The sequence below is a fragment of the Chelonia mydas genome, chromosome 2 (assembly GCF_015237465.2).
Source record: "Chelonia mydas isolate rCheMyd1 chromosome 2, rCheMyd1.pri.v2, whole genome shotgun sequence".
In the NCBI taxonomy this organism is placed as follows: domain Eukaryota; kingdom Metazoa; phylum Chordata; order Testudines; family Cheloniidae; genus Chelonia; species Chelonia mydas.
In genome coordinates, this window is record NC_057850.1 from 101,361,922 (window position 1) to 101,387,936 (window position 26,015).

Consider the following 26,015-nt stretch of genomic DNA (forward strand, 5'->3'; position numbering starts at 1 on the left):
ACTCCTGAGCTCGTGAGAGGGGAAGGGAAAGACGGGCTCTGAAGCCTTCCTCCTACCTCTTCTTTTCAGAATTCATATGAAGATTGTGCCTCTGTGAAGATAAGACAGGAAAAGAGATGAGGCTTCTCTGACTCTTCCTCCCACCCAAATGGCTAGGCTTTGCACTTAAAAATCCACTGTTGGGTCTGTGTTTCATTCTCCTGCATATCTTGAACAATGCGTATTTCATCAAAAACATCAACCTTAACTCTGACTAATAATATTGTTGACTTGAGGCTTGGGAGTTTTTTTAAAGTATCTTTCTTAACTTGTTAAATACGAAATATTATCAGTTAATATCTGTATTAATTGACATGCATAATTTTGCAGTAAATAATTTGTTACTGCTGTTTCCTAAGAATAAAGTTACAGATGAAGTTTAGTGGGGAAAACATAGAACATTAGTGATGAATAATAAAATTATGTAGGTTGAGTTTTTCAGGCTGATCAGTGTGACAACTGTGTGTACATATACACATTTTATTTCTTTTTCAAAAGGCTATTTATATTTTGAGATTGATGAAAGAATAGTATTTATTTTAGATTAGAGTTAAGATAGCTGTGTTATAAAATATGCATTTTATTACTTGATTAGAATAATGTTTGGTTGTATATGCAATGTAAGATTTATGATGTCCTTAACCATTCATTTTCTTATCTTTAATAAATACTAGGGTTTTGTGACAGATGTGATAGGTAACTACATTGTTCTCATTCAGCAACCTTATCTATTTTTATGGAGTTTTCTAGAAACTTCCAGTTTAGTTTTACATCTTTCATTTTGTGCTTTTGTTAGGCAAATGATACAATATTTAAGTAGACAGGATGGCTAGGTTGCCAAATTATTAAATGAAAGGAGTGTGCAGTGTTTTGCAAGCTACTAATGGCTCTTGTGGAGCCCTGCCTCATTTTGAATGTACCTCACAAGATATGCAACAGTGACTAATAACATTGCAGTTTGGGTATTCATGCCAATTCTACTATTAATACTTCTTTATATATCTCCCCCTCCTCCCCCCCACTTTGCAGCTGGTCATTATATTTTTAGCACTGAAATGTCTTTTAACCAAAAGTATTCTGCCTTCAAAAATACATATATTAAACCAACGTTTAGTTGAAAAAGTAAAACCAAGTATATCATTCAAATCTAATTTTCATAAAAGTCAAAAGTATATGAAATAATGAATGTAACTTAAATATTGTTTGTTTTTATTTTTTGTCACTTTTAATGTGTTCTTATTGCTATGACAGAAAATATGGGAAATATTACCCAAAATAAGAACCCCAAATTCTGATAGTTGTTAGCCAAAATATAGTATGTATATTTGCTAAATATGCTATGTATATACATCTGTAACATATGCTAACACCCGAATTTTTAAAAATAGGAGCCTAAAGTTAGGATTTTAATTTAGTGGCCTGATTTTTAAAAGTCATGAAAACCAAGCAGCTTCTATAGACGTCAAAAGGAAATGCAAGTGTTCAGCATGTTTGAAAATCAGACCACTTATTTAGGGCAGAAACATTAATTTAGGAGCCCAAGATTAGACTCCTATTTTTAAAAATCTTAGCATAAGCGAATAAAGTGTCTGCTTTATATTTAAAAAGTAGAGAGTTTGTGTCCTTTTAAGGTTGAACTATTAACATTTATATTCATTTTTAACTTGAGAGAGAGTATATTTATTCTTACCACTTTTTCTAAAGAAACAAATGATCTGATCCAAAACATTCGATGTGCCAAACCTCAAATTAACACTAAATAGAAAAGAGCAGTTCAGCTTTATAATGATATAAGTATAAAATCAAGCATATTAAAGAGGTTAAAATCTTCAAATGGTAAAGTTAAACACAATACAACTAAGACTAACTCTAATTAAAATAATTTGTAGCCTGCGGTGTGTGGTTTTTGTTTTAGGTTTTTTTAGTGACTATGCTGCCCACACTGTCCTATTTAGTAAAATTTCTTTCCCTGTATAAGCATTCTTCTCTGCTTTGAATCCCTTTTTGCAGCTAATCCAGACTTTTACTGGTCATTTTGTACAGCAATCCTTAACTCTTCAGAAAGAGCTTGACACTTTTTCCCCAAGGACCTCCAAGCTGCCTATGACTGAAACCCAAGTACAGAGTTGGAGCAAACAGGAAGATAAGAAGAGTGAGGTTAAGCCATCCTTTGATGGAAATTGGCCCTTTAGTACCAAGTTCAGGCATGAAGAAATCTTGCAGGAGGACAGCCTATTTTTGCATGGACAGAACAATATTTGGGAAATCAATTTAGGAATGTTAGAGAACTCTGGGTATGTGAAGCTAGGACTTAACAATATCATTCTCGATACTGTCAGGGTCCTGTTGGTCAAACACATGTTTTAACTGGCTGGTACCAACGTAAGGTTAATATGATTGTCTTAAACTGAAGCCTTTCAACCACACAGTTGACTCTTGTGCCTTATTATCCAGCTAGATTACAGTACCACTAGTGATCAATTCTAAACAAACTTCATAGAGTTGTAGCCCAGGTATAATCTAAAATGACTGTGTTACAAACTACTAACTCAAATGGTCTGTGAAGCCAAGCATGAACTAAATAATAAACACATGTGAGTCACCAAATATAGAATGCTTAAGTCCTAGCTGCAAAGGGACACAAATGAGATGATAGGGTATTACCAGAAAGATGCAATTTACAGGTCAGAATGTAATAGTAACCTTTCACTGTGAAAATTGAAAATTAACCTTGGGAGTATTGGATCATTTGCAGCTTATGTGGTAGTTTTATTGTAGAAGAAAATCTTTAATAGACTTTCACTGTGATTTTGGAACTAAAAATGTTCTTTTTAAAATGTTCTTATTCTCTTCCAGTAACTATCTCTTTTCCATATTTTCATTTATTGGTGCTACAGTGAATTTACAGGCACTGACAATATCCTGTATTAGTTTGTTAGAGCACTCAGGCCAACCTCCTTCTAATTTAACTTCCCATAAGGGGCTACATAAAGTGATCTATTCACCTTGGGGCAGATTCTCAGCTGACATCAATTGTCATGACTCCACTGAAGTCAATGGAGCTATGACAATTGACGCCAGCTGAAGATTTCAGTACTGCTTTATACCAGTTTAGGTTTAACTTTTGGGAACAAAATTGACTCCAATGCAGAGGCCCTGTACAAAGACCCGCTTATGTTGGCCCTCAGCACAATAGTCAGTTTCATTCTTAAAAACTTAGGGCTAGATTTTTAAAGGTAATTAGACACCTAATCCAGCCCTTGGTGAGGTTTGATAAATGGGGAGAGGGCAGAGGAATAGAATTTTGGAGGATAAATCTATTTGCATATATTACCCAATAAAAGACTATGGAATGTTTTTGTATATCAAAGAGTGATAAAGCAGGTTTCCTAACTTAACCATTTTTTGCTAAATAATTCCAATAGTCATTATAACGCTATTGAAAAATAGGGTACCGCAGTATCTAAAGAACATTGTGCACAAAACAGAAGGTAAGTAGCATGCTACTAAGTTTAGCAACTTTTCAAAAATGCTGCTTCATTAGAGGAAAAATATGAAGTTCTCCATAATTCTTTTGCAGTTCCCTAGGGTGTGTATTTAAGATGCAATGGAATTAATTTTAGCCAATGCTTATGAAATTTGTACAATGCAGTAGTCCCCCCATCACCACCCTAAGGAAAACAGACTACTTCTCTAAGCACTTTTGGTTGATCTAGATTTGTAAAGGGTTGTTTCATATGTGGTTTACTAGGCAGAAACCCTGATATAGTACATTTTATAAGAAAAGTAATCAGCTTATACGTTTAAGTGACTACAGTATGCTGAAAAACATTAAGTTACAAGTTACAAGCTTTTTGCTTTCTGTTTAAAAATTGTAATAAGTAAACATCTATGAAACTACAAAGTTACAAAAAATGCTTAACGCTGAATTACTCCCATTACTTTGTATTCATTGGTTTTTTATTAATGTTTTTATGAACATTGTAGAAAACAGATTTATTATTGTATTATGTTTTGCATATACCCTTTGATATGTCCTCTGTTAACTCTAAATGAACACATTCCTTTAGAAAAAACAACCCATTTTAGTACTAGAACTGTTACAGGAAAATATTTCTGCACGGTACACTCTAATGATGGTACAACCTCTCTTCAGTAAATAACTTTCTGTGCAGGAGAAATAAACCCAAATAAACCTGTTTATGTGCTTTATAGTGAGTTTATAAAAATACATGTACCCTTATTGTTATATTTTCATCTTATACAAAAATATTTCCATGCTTAAATTCTCTTCCAGTGTACATGAGGTTTGTTTTTCTTAGTGGCTTAGGAAGAGTCTTGACCTTTAACCTGAAGTCAGTTGTTTGGCTTTAGTGTAGTTTACACAAGGGTATAATTGACCTTTAACACTTCAACATGCTTTTCTTTAGGTAGCTCTAGTACAATGGACAGAGAGTGTTGGTCTTACTCTGGTTAACAGGGATCTGACCTCAATGCAACTGAAGACTCCAGGAGGACAGATTCTGACATATTATATTCTGCAAGTTTTCCCCTTCACATCTGAGAGCAAACGCATGGGAATCATAGTCCGGGTAAATGTTTTAAATATTCTTTAAATTGTTTGTTTTTACTAAGAGCTTTTTTTATTACAGTGTACCTGTTTACTCAATATAACATTTCAAAGTATGGATAGTTTACATATTTTTCAAACGTTTCAAACATAAAACTTGGAAGGTTTGTAAATAACACTCGTTTGTCAACAAAATATTCAACAAGATACTGTAAAAAATTAAGACGGTCTCTGCTGCAAGGTGCTCCATTTAGGTGGAACTCTCCAACAACATGGGGCCAAATTGACTTCAATACTTCATGTATAGAGCAGCTTCCACAATCACAATCTAAAACTCCAGTTTTAATTTCCCCATTGTACCTCTTATAGTTCTGTTAAAGTTCCAAGACTTAAGAGTAATATTCAAGTACCAAATGTACTTTAATATACAGGGGCAAGTTAGTGACTCTCAGTGGCTGAGACACAAGGGCGCAGATCCACAAAGGTTCTTAGGTGCCGAAGGGTATGTCTACACTGCAATTAAAAACCCAGGGCTGGCCTGTGCCAGCTGACTCAGTCTCCCAGGGTTCAGGCTGCGGGGTTCTTTAATTGCAATGTAGATTTACAGGCTCAGGTGCAGCCCAAGCTCTGGGACCCTCCCATCTCACGGGGTCGCAGAGCCTGGGCTCCATTCCAAGCCCAGAAGTCTACACTGCAGTTAAACAGGCCCCTAAGCTTGAACCCCACAAGCCCGAGTCAGCTGCACAGGTCAGCCATGTGCCTAACTGCAGTGTAAACATTCCCTAAGTCTGAGGTTTAGGCACACATGTCCTACTTTTAGTCTTCACTGTGATCCTCATAACTCCTAATTCTGTAGGTACCTAAGTTTTCAGGGTAAAAAATCTCTAAAAACCTAATATTTTTACATCTGGGCATGCACACTGCTGCCCCGCTCTAGACATTTATCTCTTTCCTACTCCCCAGAGTGGTCCACAAACCAGGGGAAGATGGGCATTCACCCGCCTATCTTATGTACAGGGTCCAATCAGGTAGGCTTGCTCAGAGGCCGCCTATTAGAGTAGGTCTTACTCAAAATCTGGCTGGTGGTAGTGGTGGTGCCTACCTTATAACTTATAGCCCAGTGGTTAGAGCAATTGCCTGGGATATGGAAGACTCAGTTTCAGTTCCCCTCTGCCTGAAGGGAACAAATGATGTGAACAGGGGTTTCCTATTGTTCAGGAGAATGGTCTAACAAGTGAGCTATGGGATATTCTGATGTAGGACTCCTTCAGTCTCTCCTGTTGAAGCTGTTCCATTTTCAGGTGTTGTGGATTACAGTGTTGTTCCTGTGATTTTTCTAGGCACCTAAAAGGTAGGCATTGCAGCACTCAGCATTGCAATACCTAGGTCCCTTTGTGTATCCTGACCAAAGTGCTAGAAATAGAGGTTCCTAAGGGAAATGTTGAAACAATCTCAGCCACAGCAACCAAAAATACTCCATAATAATACAAGGAAGAATAAATTGAATTAGGATTGTTTTTGTGAAATGTAGGTGGAAATACTTTGATAACAAAAGGACTGACCTCAGAAGCTGGCAATTCTGTTGTCTATTTTTGATTTTTAGAACTTGGTTGTAAAATAAAGTGTATTTTACAAAAAGTTTAGCAATATTTTATGGTTATAAAGTTTAATTGGTAATTATATTACCAGTCACTTCTGGGGAAGTGCATCTGCACAAAAATATCTTTAGACTTTATTAAGAAAGTGATTTGTAAATTGTGGAATAACGATTTGAGCAATATTATGTGACTTTGTATTACTGTATCATTGTATCAAATTATTTTTCATTAAAATACAATGCAACTTCTTAAAGAAGTATACAATATCTCCAGCCTTCCTATTTCTATTGTCTAACTGGATTGTAAGCACTTCTGGATGGGAATATTGTCCTCTTTCCATTTTCAAATCACCTAGCCTACATTTTATACTATACAAATAATAATGTATAATTAGGGCTTCTGGTTTTTCTTTTCTTTAGGGCTTCATTTATTTTTAGCAGTATTGGAGTTTCATAGAATCATAGAATATCAGGGTTGGAAGGGACCTCAGGAGGTCATCTAGTCCAACCCCCTGCTCAAAGCAGGACCGATCCCCAATTAAATCATCCCAGGTAGGTCAAGCCTGACCTTAAAAACTTTTAAGGAAGGAGATTCCACCACCTCCCTAGGTAACGCATTCCAGTGTTTCACCACCCTCCTAGTGAAAAAGTTTTTCCTAATATCCAACCTAAATCTCCCCCACTGCAACTTGAGACCATTACTCCTTGTTCTGTCATCTGCTACCACTGAGAACAGTCTAGAGCCATCCGCTTTGGAACCCCCTTTCAGGTAGTTGAAAGCAGCTATCAAATCCCCCCTCATTCTTCTCTTCCATAGGCTAAACATCCCCAGTTCCCTCAGCCTCTCCTCATAACTCATGTGTTCCAGTCCCCTAATCATTTTTGTTGCCCTCCGCTGGACTCTTTCCAATTTTTCCACATCCTTCTTGTAGTGCGGGGCCCAAAACTGGACACAGTACTCCAGATGAGGCCTCACCAATGTCGAATAGAGGGGAACGATCACGTCCCTCGATCTGCTGGCAATGCCCCTACTTATACATCCCAAAATGCCATTGGCCTTCTTGGCAACAAGGGCACGCTGTTGACTCATATCCAGGTTCTCATCCACTGTAACCCCTAGGTCCTTTTCTGCAGAACTGCTGCCTAGCCATTTGGTCCCTAGTCTGTAGCGGTGCATTGGATTCTTCCGTCCTAAGTGCAGGACTCTGCACTTGTCCTTGTTGAACCTCATCAGATTTCTTTTGGCCCAATCCTCTAATTTGTCTAGGTCCCTCTGTATCCTATCTCTACTCTCCAGCGTATTTACCTCTCCTCCCAGTTTAGTGTCATCTGCAAACTTGCTGAGAGTGCAATCCACACCATCCTCCAGATCATTTATGAAGATATTGAACAAAACCGGCCCCAGGACCGACCCTTGGGGCACTCCACTTGATACCAGCTGCCAACTAGACATGGAGCCATTAATCACTACCTGTTGAGCCCGACAATCTAGCCAGCTTTCTATCCACCTTATAGTCCATTCATCCAGCCCATACTTCTTTAACTTGCTGGCAAGAATGCTGTGGGAGACAGTGTCAAAAGCTTTGCTAAAGTCAAGGAACAACACGTCCACCACTTTCCCTTCATCCACAGAGCCAGTTATCTCATCATAGAAGGCAATTAGATTAGTCAGGCATGGCTTGCCCTTGGTGAATCCATGCTGACTGTTCCTGATCACTTTCCTCTCCTCTAAGTGCTTCAGAATTGATTCCTTGAGGACCTGCTCCATGATTTTTCCAGGGACTGAGGTGAGGCTGACTGGCCTGTAGTTCCCAGGATCCTCCTTCTTCCCTTTTTTAAAGATGGGCACTACATTAGCCTTTTTCCAGTCGTCCGGGACTTCCCTGGATCGCCATGAGTTTTCAAAGATAATGGCCAATGGCTCTGCAATCACATCCGCCAACTCCTTTATCACTCTCGGATGCAACGCATCCGGCCCCATGGACTTGTGCACATCCAGCTTTTCTAAATAGTCCCGAACCACTTCTTTCTCCACAGAGGGCTGGTCACCTCCTCCCCATGCTGTGCTGCCCAGTGCAGCAGTCTGGGAGCTGACCTTGTTCGTGAAGACAGAGGCAAAAAAAGCATTGAGTACATTAGCTTTTTTCCATATCGTCTGTCACTAGGTTGCCTCCCTCATTCAGTAAGGGGCCCACACTTTCCTTGACCACCACCTTGTTGCTAACATACCTGAAGAAACCCTTCTTGTTACTCTTAACATCTCTTGCTGTCTGCAACTCCAGGTGTGATTTGGCCTTCCTGATTTCACTCCTGCATGCCCGAGCAATATTTTAATACTCATCCCTGGTCATTTGTCCAATCTTCCATTTCTTGTAAGCTTCTTTTTTGTATTTAAGATCAGCAAGGATTTCACTGTTAAGCCAAGCTGGTCGCCTCCCATATTTACTATTCTTTCTATACATCGGATGGTTTGTCCCTGTAACCTCAATAAGGATTCTTTAAAATACAGCCAGCTCTCCTGGACTCCTTCCCCCCTCATGTTATTCTCCCACGGGATCTTGCCCATCAGTTCCCTGAGGGAGTCAAAGTCCGCTTTTCTGAAGTCCAGGGTCCGTATTCTGCTGCTTTCCTTTCTTTCTTGTTTCGGATCCTGAACTCGACCATCTCATGGTCACTGCCTCCCAGGTTCCCATCCACTTTTGCTTCCCCTACTAATTCTTCCTGGTTTGTGAGCAGCATGTCAAGCAGAGCTCTGCCCCTAGTTGGTTCCTCCAGCACTTGCACCAGGAAATTGTCCCGTACATTTTCCAAAAACTTCCTAGATTGTCTGTGCACCGCTGTATTGCTCTCCCAGAAGATATCAGGGTGATTGAAGTCTCCCATGAGAACCAGGGCGTGAGATCTAGTAACTTCTGCGAGTTGCCGGAAGAAAGCCTCGTCCTCCTCATCCCCCTGGTCCGGTGGTCTATAGTAGACTCCCACCACGACATCACCCTTGTTGCTCACGCTTCTAAACTTAATCCAGAGACTCTCAGGTTTTTCTGCAGTTTCATTCTTGAGCTCTGAGCAGTCATACTGCTCTCTTACATACAGTGCAACTCCCCCACCTTTTCTGCCCTGCCTGTCCTTCCTGAACATCTTAAATCCATCCATGACAGTACTCCAGTCATGTGAGTTTTATATAGGTGTCCAAAATTCAGGGCTTTTTCATAGTATGAAAAAGTGATGAGTAATGTATGTTTCATACATTACTCATTATGGTAGTATACTCTGAGTATCTCTTCATAATGTTCTTTGGTGCACTTTAACATAGTACTGTTTCAAACAGCACTACGTTTAAGCACACAAGGGAACCTTTAGTGCACACTAGCACAGGCCACACAGGCCAGTCAATGTGCAACATGTTTGTGTGTTTTATAAATCACACCCCTGTTACTGGGGTTCATGTTACTTCTCCATGCAGATAGGCCTTTAGATACAAATAACCATTTCCAGTGTTTTTCCAGTGTTTATTGGATGAACACCAATTTTATTTTTTATTTTATTTTTTAATTGGGAGTGTTTTGTCAGTGTTATCAGTTAAAACCTAAAATCAGCAGCCCTACGTATGATCTTAATGGGAAGACTTATGTATCTGAGGGAAAGGTGTCAGCTTTAATACAGAAATGTATTTGTGCTGTATATCACAAAAGAGGAAGAACCTTCCAGTAGTTAGAACAGAGTCCAGGAGTTAAGAAATCCAGGCTTTATTTTCAGCTCTGCCACTGATGCACTTTGTGATCTTGGGCAAATCATTTAGGCCCACTATTCAAAAGTGACCCCTGTAATTTTGCCTCCATTTTTAGAGCAACCAAATTTTAGCTATTTAAGGACTAATTTCCAAAAATGCCGAGCACCTGTATCGTGCATTGACTTCATTTGGAATTGTAAGTGTTCAGCACCTCTGTAAATCAGACCTTAGATATGTAAAGTTGGGCTCCCAAAAACTGAGACCCCCAAAATTATAGATCATTTTTTGAAAATTTGGGACGTTGCCTCTCTTCCTCAGTTTCTCTCAATGTATAAAATGTGGTGCAGTCAGTTTACCCTATCAGTTTGTGGATTTTAGTTGTGAATATGCCCCAAAAGGCTAAGATGTGCACATTTTTATGGATAAAATTAATTAAATTGGGTAATAAAACTTGCTGACCTTTTTGTAAAGTGCTTTGAGAACTTGTATGAAAGGTGCTATGTATATGTTAAAGGGGGATGGTCACTGCTATTGGCTATTTCAAAATTATTTACTGTATCAGAGTATAAGAAGATTGTTTTGTAGTTATGGTCACTTTGATTAAACAATGTGGACAAAATATTTCTTCTGCTGTTTTTCTAAAATTGCAGGATGAATCTACTGGGGAAATCACCTTTTATATGAAAGGGGCAGATGTCGCAATGTCCACCATTGTACAGTACAATGACTGGTTAGAAGAAGAGGTAAGAAATATCATGAAAATTGAGTAGAACGGAGCAGAAAATTAAGTAGAAGGGACTGAGTACTTTATTTTGTCATGGGAAAATATTTTGTAGCTGAAATTTGCAAAGAACAGAAGGAGAAACCACAATGTCTTCTTTACCACAGATGTTATTGGAATAGGTTCAGAAATGGAAATCTTGAATCAAAGCAGTAATGGACTGTGAAATACAATTAAGTGTATCATGAATAGGTTTTAAGGATTTGCAGTTGTTTCCAAATTTTGTATAACCAAGAAAGGAAAGCAGAGGTAACAGTTTTACTGAACAACATAGCAACCTAAGACTAGGGATATATTTGTTATGTTGAATGTCTCTTCCAAAACAAATGTACACATAAAACACAAATACTTTTGAGAAGTATTCTATATATAGCACCTATTAGTTTCTTTACTGTTACAATTGGCTGGGAATCCTGAAATATCTTCATGGATGTAGCCAAAATTAAATAAATTTGCTTAACCAAGTGTGTATAAACATAATTTTGTAGTAATATAAGCTCCATATATATATTTATTTGCATTACATTTCAAAACTGCTTAAATATTTTCCACTGTGTTGCTGTAATAGGCACCAGTAATCATCCTAATCTGACCCTGCATACAGACGATATGGTAATACAATGATCACACCATGTATGTTCATAATGGTATTGGCAATATGAATCAATATCTGCTTCAGGGTGGTTTGATTTAATCAGGGACATGAATAAATTAAACTCCCTGAAGACCTAGCAAAATGTCATAAAAATTACTTTTGGCGATAATGATACACAATTAATTGTAAAATACTTGTTTAATTTATTTAACATTATGAGGTCCAATCAATAAGTGTTTTGCACCAGACAGGCAGCATCAGGCTTGTTTTTCATTAAGACAGTTGTTTTATGCTTTTTTTTTTTTTTTAAGACTACTTTTAGGGTGTAGTCTTTTGATCAGCAAGAAATGCATTTGCTACAAAGAAGTTTCCTTGACAGTCATTGCTTGGCTCTATTGCATATGCTTTAACCATCTAAAAGATTAGTATAACCAATTCTAAAACTTCAGTCAAAAGGAAGTCTCCTTATTTAAAAGATTATCAGGAGGAATCCAAGTAACCTAACTAACAGTAGCATACTGTGTTGTCATATAGGAGAACCAAAGTGAAGGTTTTTTTCTGATTCAGTCTCTAGCTATTCCAGATAAGTAACTACGGGAAGAAATTGACTGTTAAAGATGGGGGGAAACTATAAGTCTATTTACTGTAGTACATCTTGCTAGAGCAAGATTGTGCTTTAGAATATATTCTTTAGTACTTTATTCTATCCAATTTCACATGTCTCTCTGCAGTCACAGGCACTGGCTTTCCAAAGTGCCGGGAGGTGCTCGACCCCCAGCTCTGCTCCAGGCCCTGCCCCCACTCCACCCCTTCCCCCAAGGCCTTACCCCCGCCCCACCTCTTCCTACCCCTGCACCACTCCCACCCTCCCTCTTCCCACCCAGTTCTGCCCCCTCTCCCGAGCACATCTCATCCTCGCTTCTCGTCTGCAGCCTCCTGCACACCGTGAAACAGCTGATTGGGGAGGGTGGGGGAAGCGCTGATCCGCGGGGCCCACCAGTGGGCAGGAGGTGCTGTGGGGGAGAGCAGATGGGGGGCTGCCAGTGGATGTTCAGCACCCACCATTTTTTCCCTGTGGGTGCTCCAGCCCCAGAGCAGCGAGGGAATAGGTGCCTATGTCTGCAGTACTCTGGAAGCATTCAGCTCTTCATATGGCTCAGTAGCAGCAGGTGATCCTGTTGCTAAGTAAGGATCATGCATTGATGGTTCCGATCAGCGCTGGCGTTAGGGAAAATGGCACCCTGGGTGAACTTGTATTTCTTCTTCCCTGCCCCCACCACCTCAGCTCCCTGGGCTTCCCCCTGCCCATCACCTCTGGGCCCCGCTGCCTCCCCCAGTGTTTAATTTGTATTGAAAGAGATGCCAGAGCTCAGCCCTGGCACAAATTAAGCAATGGCAGGGCAGCCTGATACTGGCACGTGCTGGCCGAGCGCCCAGCTCTGAAGGCAACGCCCTCACCAGCAGCAGCGCAGAAGGAAGGGTGGCATAGTATATGGTGTACTGCCACCCTTCCTTCTGCGCTGCTGCTGTGGCTTGTGGGCCTGGTGCTCGGCATGTGGCTCAAGGTGGCTTCGTGCTGTCACACGGGGCTGCATCTTGCCAAAGCCCACAGCCCTCTGGCCACTCCTAGCTCACTGAGGCACTATTTCAGATTTTGCGAGGGTGGGAGGAAACTTTAACTGGGATTCCAGGGACTACTTAGACACTGAAAACTCTGGGGTTTTTTGCAGATGATAACAGGAATAAGCTTACAGGAGCGCTGTATCTAATGGTTATATAAAGAAAGAAAAAATATATGTATTAATGCCAATTAAAGCCACGTTTAAAGTTGATATGTAAATTTAGAACAATCAGGAGATAATACAGCAGGATATTCCCAATCCCAAACCTTGAGGTATCTGTTCTGGAGCTTTAACACAGATATCAGAAACACATATTTGATACTTCAGTAGAGATAAATAAAAATAAATAAAATCTGCTTACTTTCTCTAACAGACACACACTCTGTGTTACTGTCATTATCTACTGTATTTTTATCAACTGTCTTTCACTCCACTAAAAACGTACTTAATTATAACATATGTGATTAAGATTTTTTTCTCTTTTATTAGGAAAGGGAATTTATTTTGGCATTTATGTTTACCAATCACAATCATGTACATGACTCACTAACATTTGACTCCATCATTGCTATTTGTATCTTAGTTGGAACTGCATTTATTTTCATGCAAATTTTAAGTTATTTTACAGATACAACTAAAAATACAATTTGAAAATAAGCGACCGTCATATGCCCGGTGTCTAAAGTTATATGTTAGCTAATGTTTTTTAAACTGGCACTGCTAAGATTAGTACACAGTAAAGTTACATTCTAGAAGGATAGTATTATTCGATTGCACCACTTTAAATAATGACTGACAAAGCACAATACGATAATAAAAGTAATAATGATAATTACTCCAGCCAGGACAGGTTAGGCATTTTAGAACTCACTACTCAAAGAAATAAATGTTAGCATAAGAGAGAAATAAAATTATGAAATGCACAGACCAGTCAAAAAACTAAAATAACAGCACTTTGAAAGAATAAAATTACAGAGAAATATGTGCATTGCAGGATTACCAAGGAGAAACAACAATAATAATAATAATTAATAATACTAATATGTGTTGGGGGGTGAATGTGAAAGAGACACTGTGTGTGCACATGTGTGAGAGAGAGAGACTGTGTGCTTTCGCCCCGTTCGCCTGGCCATATCAAAGGCCAGCCCTGGTTCTGATGAATCCCATCTAGTACTTTCCATCTGCAATTTGGTGACTGACCCTAAACCCTCATGAGTGGAATTAAGAGAAGATAGAAGAAAGTTGCTAGCTGGGCTGAGGGGAAAAAAGCGTATACATTTTCAGCTCCTAGTTACATTTTGGAGGTAAAGCTATAAATCAGTGAAAATTCCATCTTAACCATAATTTTACCTTCCCCTAGATTCTCTCTGCCTGTGTAATATGATCGTCTACCAATGCATGGAGTAAGGAAATTTCATTTCAGTTTCTATCACTTATAACTGTGGTAGGATCATTAGCTCCAGAGAAATCCAGATCTGTTCTTGTGTAAAGTAAGGGGAAACACCTCTGTGGTGCTGAGCAAAGTTTTGAGCTAATATTTTTTTAACTTGAATTTTGATTTTATCATTTGAAAATCTGTGCTGCAATCTCTGCCTAGCTGAGGGGGCAGTTTTCATTTTTTTTCTTTACCCTGCCCCAACCAGAGTCATTTGCAAGAGGGTAGTCCATCATCGAAGTATTTCCACCACGAGGACAGGCAGAGGGAATGCCCCGTGAGCTTATGTTCTGTATTTGTGGGCCTCCCATTTGTCTCTTAACAGCTAGATAGGTCAAACCCTTATCTAAGAAGATTTTCATACAGGCTCTCTTACCCCGGGAATTACGTATATATTGTGTTTGCAGTCATTGTTTTCTCTGCCTGAAAGAGTATAGGCACATGGTAGCCCTACATCACAAAAGTGAGGCTACTGGAATTCTCCTAGTTGTGGGTCCATGTGACTTTGAACAACCAGATTCAGGACACTGTCCCCTATAGTCAGTCTCCTTGGAGCCATTGCAGGATTGTGCCAGGGAAATGGGCTTTAAGGTGGAAGTACATATTTTATTGCTTTGTCCAGTCTAAATGCTAAATGATGCAGATTCTGTCACATACCTTGAGAGATTATTCCATAGCCCAAGACTAGCCAGGGTGAGTGTGAACAGGTGTCTCAATGGTCCTCCAGCATCTCTAGCTGTTATACTATGAAGAAAACCTTGTAAAAGTATCCCAAGTGTTACGGATGACAAATGGTAGTCTTAGTTTGCAGAGGATCTGAAACAAAAGCTCTGAGTTGTAAATTGCCCCATGCATTCCAATAGGTACTAACTCAAATGCAAATCATGATACTTTAAAATGTCAGCATTGTTAACTGTTTCATTGACCATCAAAGCATGTAAGAAAATAGGAAATATATTAAAGATCTACACAATCTACTCCATTTTAGGTAAGCCTTTAACAACACATGAGAGTTGAAGGAGGCATAATTGGTTTCAGTTTTCTGAAGGGGGACTTAACTATCAAAAGAATGGGGAAAACTAGCCTAAAATACCATGCTGCCAGATAGATTTTCCTTATATTCAGACTACATTTTAAAAAAATTAATCCTATTACTTCTAGTTATATCCCTTCATACCGCATAAAATAATCTCTCCCCACTTGGTGTTTGCATGCTTCACAACTGTTATTGTCACCCACCTCCTACCCTTTAATGTTGATCTATCCAAGTATACATTTTTAGCCCTTTACATTAGCCTATTTTGCAGTCATTCAATTGCAAACATATTTAATTTGCTGTCCATTTTTACTCCTTAGTCTCTTTCTGAATTACTACTTCCCATGTTACTCATTACCACTGAATATCTGCATTGTGGATGATTTTTCTCTATATGTCCATTAGCTTATATTTTTCACAGATTATCACATTGTATTAAGTTCTGCTGTTTCTAAGATTTCTGGGTATATTTGTGTTATTTCAGAGTTTTTTCTGTTTTACAACTCCTCTGTTTATTATCTGTTTGCTGTGTATTCCTTAATAAATCATGAATATAAATTTGAAATAGTACTTATTCTAACACAGATTTATGCACAACTCACTAGGCACCTTCCTCCAATTCAGTACTTTACCACTTAGATCACAGCCTCTTAGCCAATTTTCAGTGTATACTATAGCATTTTTATCAAAGCCGATTTGAATTATCTTTTCAACTAAGATTTCATGAGCCGTAGTATCAGATGCTATTCTCAATGTGTGGTTCTCCGCAAGGATCCAAATTACTTATTTGTCTCAGCTTGGCTAAGGAAAAGGTATGTTTGAGATAAAGGAGTTATCAGGCTGGGTTAAAACCACTATGCTGCATGCACAAAAGAAACCAATCTTACTATGAAGCCTGGGCAGCTACAGGGCTTGTTGTGGTGCTAGAGAGATTATCCTACCTGTAATTCTGTACTCAGCCTTGTGGCTTTCTGCAGGGTGGCACAGATGACAGTCTGAACTTTAGCTCTCTTAGCATGTAGATGGATGCCTTATGTGCAGTAAAGGGAAGATTAGTGCAGTAAAGATTCCTTTATCTTTATTTATGACACCAGATTCAGTCTTCTAAAGGCAGTAGCTTCATTCAAACCATGGCTCTTCCACCTCCCAGTAAATCTTAACTCTTGTCCTGAATACCTTTCCTTGCTCATTGCACTTTCTGTGATTAGTTCATTTTTTAGTTGATTTTGAAGTTTGTACTGCTTAAGAAGTTTCTCAGACTGGATTGCTTAGCCAAAATGTATTCTCTCACAGGATGTTGATATCACACATTTAATTGAATTTTCCTTTCTCCATAAACTAGTTGGAGATCATTTTACCTAGCGTCCAGACTAATCTAGGAGGGACTAGAAAACCAAATTAGCTGTTTTGGAGATCATAGAAATGTAGGGCTGGAGGGGACCTTGAAAGGTCATCAATTCCAGCCTCCCACACTGAGGCAGGGTCTAGTATACCTGACAGTTGTCTAGTCTTTTCTTGAAAACATCCAGTGACTGGGATTCCACAACCTCCATTGGTAATCTGTTCCAGTGCTTAACTCTTCTTATAGTGAGAATTGTTTTCCTATTATCTAATCTAAATCTCCTTTGCTTCAGATTAAACCAATTACTCCTTGTGCTACCATTGGTGGACATGTAAAACAGTTGATCAACTTCCTCTTTATAATAGCCCTTAACATATTTGAAGATTATCATCAAGCTCCTCCTCCATCTTCTCTTCTCAAGATTAAACATACCCAATTTTTACCTTTCCTCGTGGATCAAATTTTCTAAACTTTTTATAATTTTTTTGCTTTCTCTGGACTCTCTCCAACTTGTCTACATCTTACTTACAGTGTGGTGCAAAAAAACTGAACACAGTACTCCAACTGAGGCCTCACCAATGGCAGATAGAGTGGAATAAGTACCTCCTGTTAATATACCCCAGAATTATATTAATGCAACTTTTTTGCAACTGCGTCACATTGTTGACTCAGTTTGTGATCCACTACAATCCCCTGATCCTTTTCAGCAGTACTACTGCCTCACCAGTTATTCCCTAATTTTGTATTTGTGCTTTTGCTTTTTCCTTCCTAAGTATAGTATTTTGCGCTTGCCTTTATTGAATTTCATTTTGTTAATTTCAGACCACTTCTCCAATTAATCAAGGTGCTTTTTGAATTCTAATCCTGTCCTCCAAAGTGCTTGCAACCCCTTCCAGCTTGGTGTCATCCACAAATTTTATAACCATACTCTCTACTCCATTATCAAAGCCATTAGTGAAAATTATGAATAGTATCTCACCCATGACAAAACCCCTCTAACTCTTAGATATACCTTCCCAGTTTGACAGCGAACCACTGATAACTATTCTTTGAGTATGATTTTTCAAGCGGTTGTGCACCCACCTTATAGTAATTTCATCTAGACCACGTTTCCCTAACTAATTAATTAGAGTGCCATATTGGACTGTGTCAGAAGGCTTATTAAAATCAAGATATATCAGGTCTTCTGCTTCCCCTGATCCCCTAGGCCAGTAACCTAATCAGAGGAGGTTAGTTTGCATGATTTTTTTTCTTGACAAATCTGTGTTGGCTATTACTTATCATCCTGTTATCCTCTAGAAGCTTACAAACTGATTGTTTAATAATTTGTTCCAATATATTTCCAAGTATTAAAGTGATGCTGGTTAATCTGTAATTCCTGTCTGTAAAGATAGGTACCACATGCCCTATTGTTGGTCTGTAGTACAGAACAGCATGCTATTTTACCTACATTCTTCTTTTGTACTTTTGTCTATCCAGTGTGGCAACATGGCACGAGAAGGATTGCGCACTCTGGTGGTTGCCAAGAAGTCATTAACAGAAGAGCAGTACCAAGATTTTGAGGTATGAAAATAGAGAGGAATTTATATTCCGGGCATAGCTCTTGAGCTCAAATAATGCAAAGCACTTTATAAGGAATACTACTATTTGTATTCTATTAAGATGATGTGATCAAATTTTGATTTAAAATGTCGGTAATAATTGATGTGTTTAAACAGAAGTGTTGTGATATTCTATCAGTTTTTGACATTCCTTAGCAACTATTCCAAAATCTTTCACAGGATACTGTTTAGTTTTGTTTATTATACTATTGGATTACTGCTATACAGCATCAGAGGTCCTCATTAAGTTAATTTTAGAGTTTCAGTGTAGCACAAAAATCTATTAGTTCTGAAAAACAAGGACAATCACTACTTAAGTGTCATGAGGCCTGCTTTTTATAAAGTCTTCTCATGATTCACTCTAAGGATCAGGCAAGGAAACTTGCACTGATATACTAACGTAAAATGTGTTGATTAAACAGTGGATTTTACTTTTCATAATTGTTAGTTCTTGGGTTTAAGATATTTAGATAAATTTAAATATGTTACATCATGAGATATTGTCAACAAATATTGACAAACTGAAGATTTATTTTCTCTTTACGAGTGATAGCAAGCTCTCTCTAAAATAAGGGGCTTGGGTTTTTTTGTTTGTGCGAACAGAATCGTTATAACCAAGCAAAGTTAAGCATACATGATAGAGCTCTCAAGGTGGCTGCTGTTGTGGAGAGTTTGGAGAGAGAAATGGAATTGCTTTGCCTCACTGGAGTAGAGGATCAACTACAAGCTGATGTTAGACCAACTCTGGAGATGCTAAGAAATGCTGGAATAAAGGTACTAAATGCATACTACCAAAAGACAGTTAACATGGTATTCTAATTGTGTATTTTTTCAAAACTGATTTATTTAGTTTTGTTATTTATTTATTTAGATTTATACAGAATGAAAAAGGACACCTACCTAAGACTCTAGGTGTCCCTGACTTAAATTACAAAAACAAATATCAATGAACAGCAAGCAGAACACACAAACTCCCTTTCCCTCCACAAATTTGATTCCCCTTAAGCATCCACCTCTTCAGCAGCCTGTGCAAAGAGAGGAATTTATCTATTATTATTTTGTCATTGATGCTTATCAATCTTTACCATGAAACTGTCCTGTGTGGAATGTGTACTAAAAGAGTTAGCGACATTACTTAGGTGTTCACATCATAAAACCACTGAATTGGCACTAATTTGTATTCATATGAAGTCTCAGCAAAAAGGCAAAGGAGAAATCTTCATACATAACATGACAAATCTTCATACATAACTTCTGTAATTGTCATAATACATAACTTCATACATAACTTCTATAATTGCAATTATCCTATCTGGAATTCCATATGATTTTTGTACTTTCCATAATGCTTCCCTCCAAACCAAATCAAATGCCTTTGTGAAGTCAATGACTACAGCAAACATCTTTAATCCACATTCTCATTTTTTTCCATCAGATGTTGGAATGTGGTCTGAAGGAAGAGCAGCACCTCCTGGAGGCAGGCCAGACTTATAGACACCATATGGCCAGATAGCTTGGAGCAGTAGTAGGACAGGGCCTAAGGTGTGGGCAGGTTCCTTGTCACCACACAAATCCAACATGTCCTAGTAGGGGGCATCTCTTCCCCTCTATACCCATGAGGGGACCACAGGCCACGTAGTCCCTCCTTTACACCAGAGACTTCCTTCCTTCCCCTACGTGCCAGAAATAAAACAACGGAAAGTCTTTACTCTCTGCTGATTGTTTGCTTCAGTCTCCTCCCTCCTTTCTGCATCACAGTCTCTCTGACTCACTTGCCATGCCAACTTTTCCTCTTTTGTGTTTCCCATCTCCCCTTCTCTCCTTTCCCTTCAATGATTAAGGGGATAGTTTATATTTTAAGAATAACTGACAGTGGCTAAGTAGAGGAGCAGTGGGGGATAGGTTGTCTACATAAAAGAAAACCAACAAAATATGTGCCAATCCTAAACCTATCCGTTTTACTTGTCCTTTCCCAAACTTTTTAACTTTGGCCTTTAAAATTGTAAGCTCCTTGGGTCAGGAACTGTGTCTTCCCATATAACTGTATAGTGCCCAGACCAAGAGGACCGGAACAGCTTACATCTGGAGGGGAGGGAGCAGTCTTCCTGCACAGGAATTGTGGATGACAGACATAAGGCTACCTTCCAAGCCTCCTTGCAAGCACTAATAGAAGGGGGAGGGCAGGAAGGGTGTGTTGAGGGCAGGGCCACAGTATGCTGTGTGCTAGAGATTCTGAGTGATGCTCTAGCCCATAGGGCAGCCCCAAGACACTGCTGTAACTTAGGTCATAGGAGCCTCTCCAGTTCTTGGAACAGCCCAGGACTGGGAGGATGCAAAAGTAGTTTAAATCCTCCATAACCCACCCACCTCTTTTTCCTCCTGAACTGCAAAATCTGTGCTGTGCCTAAAAGGGACAGCATGTAATCTCACCCATTGTGTGCAATTATAGTAAAAATGAGCCTATTAATTTCTTTGGTTTAAAGATATGTAGCCAATGCATCCTTCCTGGTTATCAGGTTCAGCAGAGTAGTAGGAGAAGATTTGAAGAAGATACAAATATCATTCAGCTTTTGAGAACAGGTCTTAATGTTCAACTGAATTAACTCTAAAATTCTTTTGCAGATATGGATGTTAACAGGAGATAAACTGGAGACAGCTACTTGTATTGCAAAAAGTTCCCACTTAGTATCTAGAACTCAAGATATTCATATTTTCAGACCTGTGAGTATAGTTCCAGATAATATTTTAAGATTGGCCTCATCAAATAAGAGTTAGAGTAAAATAAATATTGCTTAATAAGTGGCCAGCTGTTAATCATTAATTTGATATTCATGGTAATAGGATTAATGATAAGGAGTTGATGTGCTGTTATTGTGGACGTCATATTACAATTCCGTAGAAATTGTACTTCAAGTTGGTGACTATTTAAAGACTGAAGATTATAAAGCGTTACTTATGAACTTATTGATACTTCTTCCAGATGTTTCATAAAGGACTTGTCCTAATGCACCAGTTTTACACTAGTATAACTCCTTTGACTTCCACTGCGTTACTCCTGAATTACACTGATATAAGTGAGAGTCCAAACACATTACTTCCGCAGAACAAGGGTCCCGATCAAAAGCAGAAAACCAGAATTGTTAATCTATTAGTCTTCAATTAAAATACTTGTATTTTCTCATTTTTCTCTTTAAGAAAATGAATAGAAATGCAAACTGAATATCTGTATTTATATACATTTTGTTATATTTTCATAACATCAACTATATTGAATTCAAACAAAAATAAAGATTCCCTAGGTCTTGATTGATGATGTCTGATCAGACATAAAGTCTGTTTGTTCTAAATGAACCGCTTGCACCTACAGAAATAATTATTTCAATATAATTTACATGTAAATTTAGTTTCTTCTGAACCATCAGAATAGCAAATTAGGCCCTGCAGACTCCTATTTGCAATTCAATTATTAATGCTTCTGATAAAACTTCAGATCAATTTTTGTTGACCTTTCCATGTTGTAACACTACAAATTAAGTCTTTCTGAACAAAATCTATTTAGTTTGAGTTAGATTTTTATTTTCATTACCTAGATTAGTAATAAGAGATCAATTTGGAACTGTTAATTTAGAATACACAAAGTTTTAAATTAGTTAGAAAATGAATTTATATAGAATTCTATCTTGTCTATGCCTGCATTTTGCAAACAATTTAAAAAAAATGTTTTAGCATGTTACAGTACTTAAATCTGACTGACAATTGAAATAAATATTAAATTGAACATGATCAGTTTGGGGGAACCTGAAAAATCACAAAAATATGGTATGTCCATGGCTTATTTTATAATATTATATGTGCAGTAAAGAAATAATTACTAGAAGTCACTGTACTAGATTGATAGTCATTGTTAAAATGTCTTCTCTGATATTCCAAATATCAATTAACAAAGAGTTTGCCACTTAGACTCCTATTAAAAAAAAGTTAGATTTTTTTAGATTTGTGAATGCTCCTTTTAATTTATTCTTAAGGCTTTTAGATGTTGTTTCTGTCTATGGTAAAACAAATGGATATGTCGCAAACATAAAAACTTTCTTTCTCTTTGTTAGCTGACAGGTGGCACTATAGAGAGAGCGTGTCATGCTGAGTAGTGAGTTCTGCGTGAAGACACCTCTCGTTTCCTGTGATGCTAGACCCAGTAGTAGGGCCCAGCCCCCGGTGGTAGACAGAATAGGAGCTTGTTTCTCCTCCCTCTTCAACCTCCCCCAACACACACTTAGTTTAGAAGGGAAGGAGAGAGAATTCCATATTTGTTATTTTTGGAGCATTTTGTTGTTGAGTTGCATCATAATGCCCCTGCAGATCTTTGTGTGCAGTTAATCCAGCATAAGGAGTTGTTTGCTAACAGGAGCCAGACCTGGGGTTCCTACTGTTGGAGAGAGACAGGTTCAAGACATGCAGCCTCTGATTCTGTCTGCAGTAGGCCAAGAACAGTGTTATCCCAAATCAGTTTAATTTTGTTCAAGCTCGCCCATTTTAAATTTGATTTGGACAGCCAATGTTGACAGGGCCCAAATCACATGTAAAAGCATTTTAGAAATTTTCTTCTAGACTAACAACTGTATCTTGTCTAGGATAGTGCAGAAAAGTCTACTTGAAAGTCAACATTTTGTATTTAAAATTATATTGGTACACTTTAACCTGGTTATATTGTAAATTTTGCAAGTTCTATATTTTAATTTGGTCCTTATAAAATTATATTGTGTACACTTTGAACCCATATTGCATTTCACAAATTTGATTCCATCCTGTGATACATTGTGTGAATAAAAATACTGTATAATGATGTTCTCTGACCCCCAGGAGGTTCGTTATGATTTGTGTGTGTTATATGACTCCATGGTACTTATTCGTACCCAAACTAGTCTTCGTATTGCCTGCTTAGGAAAACATTTTCAGCTGCAAGTTCCAAAAAGGACTAACACAAGTAATTGTATTCCTGTGCCTCTTGAACGATTTAGGGTTTTACTTTTCCTCATCCAAACTAATGGAACCACTAATGTGGCCGCATCACATTGTTCCAGATACATCTTATTCATTATTAAGCAATGTCATTTTTCTGAGTTAGAGGGTTTATCTAGAGTTACCAAACTTGAATGACTCAATCCCACATAAAGTTCTTCAGAGATTTAATATGCGTGGTTTTGCAGCCTGATCCACTTTGGTGAGGCACTGAATGCGCTGCCTGCACAGATTTACCTCCTTTTTGAAGATTGCTTTCACATCTCAGTTCTTTCATGCAAGATGGGAAAGACACATGCAGAGCTACTTCCTGGGTGTTACACACGCTGGGGTAGAACACTTTGAATAACTTGTACTTTCTGGTCTTGGTTTCTCTGGTTTCTGGTATTTCAGTTCAAACTTGTTTAACAATTAAATCTTTTAATTTTGAGTGTGTATTTTTATTGAAGGTAATCAGTCGAGGAGAAGCTCACTTAGAACTTAATGCTTTTAGAAGGAAGCACGACTGTGCCTTGGTGATATCTGGGGACTCTCTAGAGGTAAGACCTGGGCTTCTATCAAAAGTAATTTAGTTGCACTATTCTATATGAAAAGGAAAGGGTTGTTCATATCCTCATTTATTTAAAAAATGGTTTTGAAAATTCCCCCTGTACTTTAAAGCATCTCAGGGTTGCCAGTGCAATTTTGCTTGAGCCATAAATCAAGAACAACTTTACTAGACAACCAAATTGTATTAGTTCTTTGCCGGTTGCTTAAGACAGATTTAGATTAATGAAAGGTGTATGCAATATGATTTGGTACTGTGAATATATGAAATTTTGTCTCTTCTATTAGGGCCAATGAAACAGCTGTAAGAGTGCTAGTTTACAGTAAAAAGCCACGGTCCAGAGAATGTGGGTAAAATTGTTTTGTTGATGTCACTCAAGCAAAACTCTATGGCAGAAGGAGGGATTTCCTTTTCCATCAAGTGTTTTCTGTTCGTGAAATGAGCCTGTACTATGGTGCCTCTCATGATTAAGAACAGAACGTCAAATAGGATAAAATATGTTCTTTTCCATAGGTTTGTCTGAAGTACTACGAGCATGAATTTGTAGAGCTGGCATGCCAGTGCCCTGCTGTAGTTTGTTGCCGATGTTCACCCACCCAGAAAGCTCATATTGTGAAACTGTTACAACACCACACTGGAAAACGCACTTGTGCAATAGGTGAGTGCCAGAGCTAGTTTCATTCATAGTAACAAGAATTTGATAAATTTGGAGAGTAGGTGGCAACAGTGAACCAGAATGGTTACAGGTCAACATTTCAAGGCAGTAAACTTCCAAATATTACAACTTCTTTACAGTAAAAGATCTATTGAGAGAAGGTTTTTTAAAATGTATAAGCAAAAATATCTTGATCATTGAAGTTATATTTGTTTTAACCTATACACGAATTCCAAGAATTTAACAATACACGCTACATAACTAAAAACATGACATAAAGAGAGGGGGAAAGTATGAATAACTGCATAGTGCAATGGCATTTCCAGGTGATGGAGGAAATGATGTCAGCATGATCCAAGCAGCAGACTGTGGAATTGGAATCGAAGGCAAGGTAACCTTATCTAATTTCATGTAAATTATCCTACGTGTCATTTCAACAATATTGTACTAGAAGCTTTCTTTTTAAATTGTAATTAATTATGCAGCAGCCTTATAATGAAGACATTGGTAAAGTTCACACTTTTCAGTACAATGCAAATAGTGTTTAAGTATTTTTTCAAAAAGTCATAAAATCTGTGTGTTAATATTTTCTCACCTTGTGTATAGAAACGATCAAGAAAAGCACAATCCCTGTAGGTTATTTTGTATAAAATACATATGTTGCACTGAAAGAGACAGGCTTGGGTGATTGTACTTATTTGTAGCAGTCATCACAGACTGTTCAATATATTCAATATACAGCAGTTTGCATTTTACATTAAATACATTGCAATGCTGATAAAACTCTGTTATTAAGGGTCTGATTCTGTCACAGATTCAGTGACTTTCTGGGACTTCCACGACTTCCGCAGTGGCAGGGCTGGCGCAGCTGTCAGCACCGGAGCAGCAGCCCCAGGGCTGAAACAGCCGGAGGTGGGAGGGTTAGGTCAGCCCTTGCTGCAGGAGCAGCGGCCAGTCCCGGGTCTACCAGAGTAGCAGATGATGGCCAGCCCCGTAACCTGTCCTTGACTTCTACTAAAAATACCCATGACAGAATCTTAATCTTATCTCTTATGAAGCAGGAGTGAATTTTGCAGTTACAAATTGGTTGCTTATTAAAATTTTGAAATCTGAACATTTTGTTTATTATTAATCTCTTAAGACACTGTGCTTTCCAAGATCCTTTTCTGCATAAAATGTAACATTTTTAAAATGTTGTATTTTGTTTTTGCTTTAGGAGGGAAAACAAGCTTCCCTGGCAGCTGACTTTTCTATCACACAATTTAAACACATAGGCAGGCTGCTGATGGTTCATGGTCGAAATAGTTACAAAAGATCAGCAGCACTTGGTCAATTTGTCATGCACCGGGGCCTTATTATTTCAACTATGCAGGTGTTTAAACTTTTATGTTTCTATAATACCCACAAAATGTCATTACCCTTAAAAATATTTATTGTGAAAGTTTTAAA

At 38.2% G+C, this 26,015-nt stretch overlaps 1 protein-coding gene across 5 annotated transcripts in view; it reads left to right on the forward strand.

Moving 5' to 3' along the window:
* The window catches only part of ATP9B (ATPase phospholipid transporting 9B (putative)), a 282,270-nt gene that overhangs the window by 242,614 nt on the left and 13,641 nt on the right, over positions 1–26,015 (forward strand). For all 5 annotated transcript variants that reach the window (XM_037892984.2, XM_043540007.1, XM_037892983.2 and 2 more), the window contains 9 exons: positions 4,470–4,631; positions 10,587–10,679; positions 18,227–18,310; positions 18,952–19,122; positions 20,971–21,069; positions 23,814–23,903; positions 24,425–24,569; positions 24,893–24,957; positions 25,783–25,938. In XM_037892984.2, coding sequence (XP_037748912.1) covers positions 4,470–4,631; positions 10,587–10,679; positions 18,227–18,310; positions 18,952–19,122; positions 20,971–21,069; positions 23,814–23,903; positions 24,425–24,569; positions 24,893–24,957; positions 25,783–25,938 — 1,065 coding nt within the window. The remainder of the gene's footprint in view (positions 1–4,469; positions 4,632–10,586; positions 10,680–18,226; positions 18,311–18,951; positions 19,123–20,970; positions 21,070–23,813; positions 23,904–24,424; positions 24,570–24,892; positions 24,958–25,782; positions 25,939–26,015) is intronic.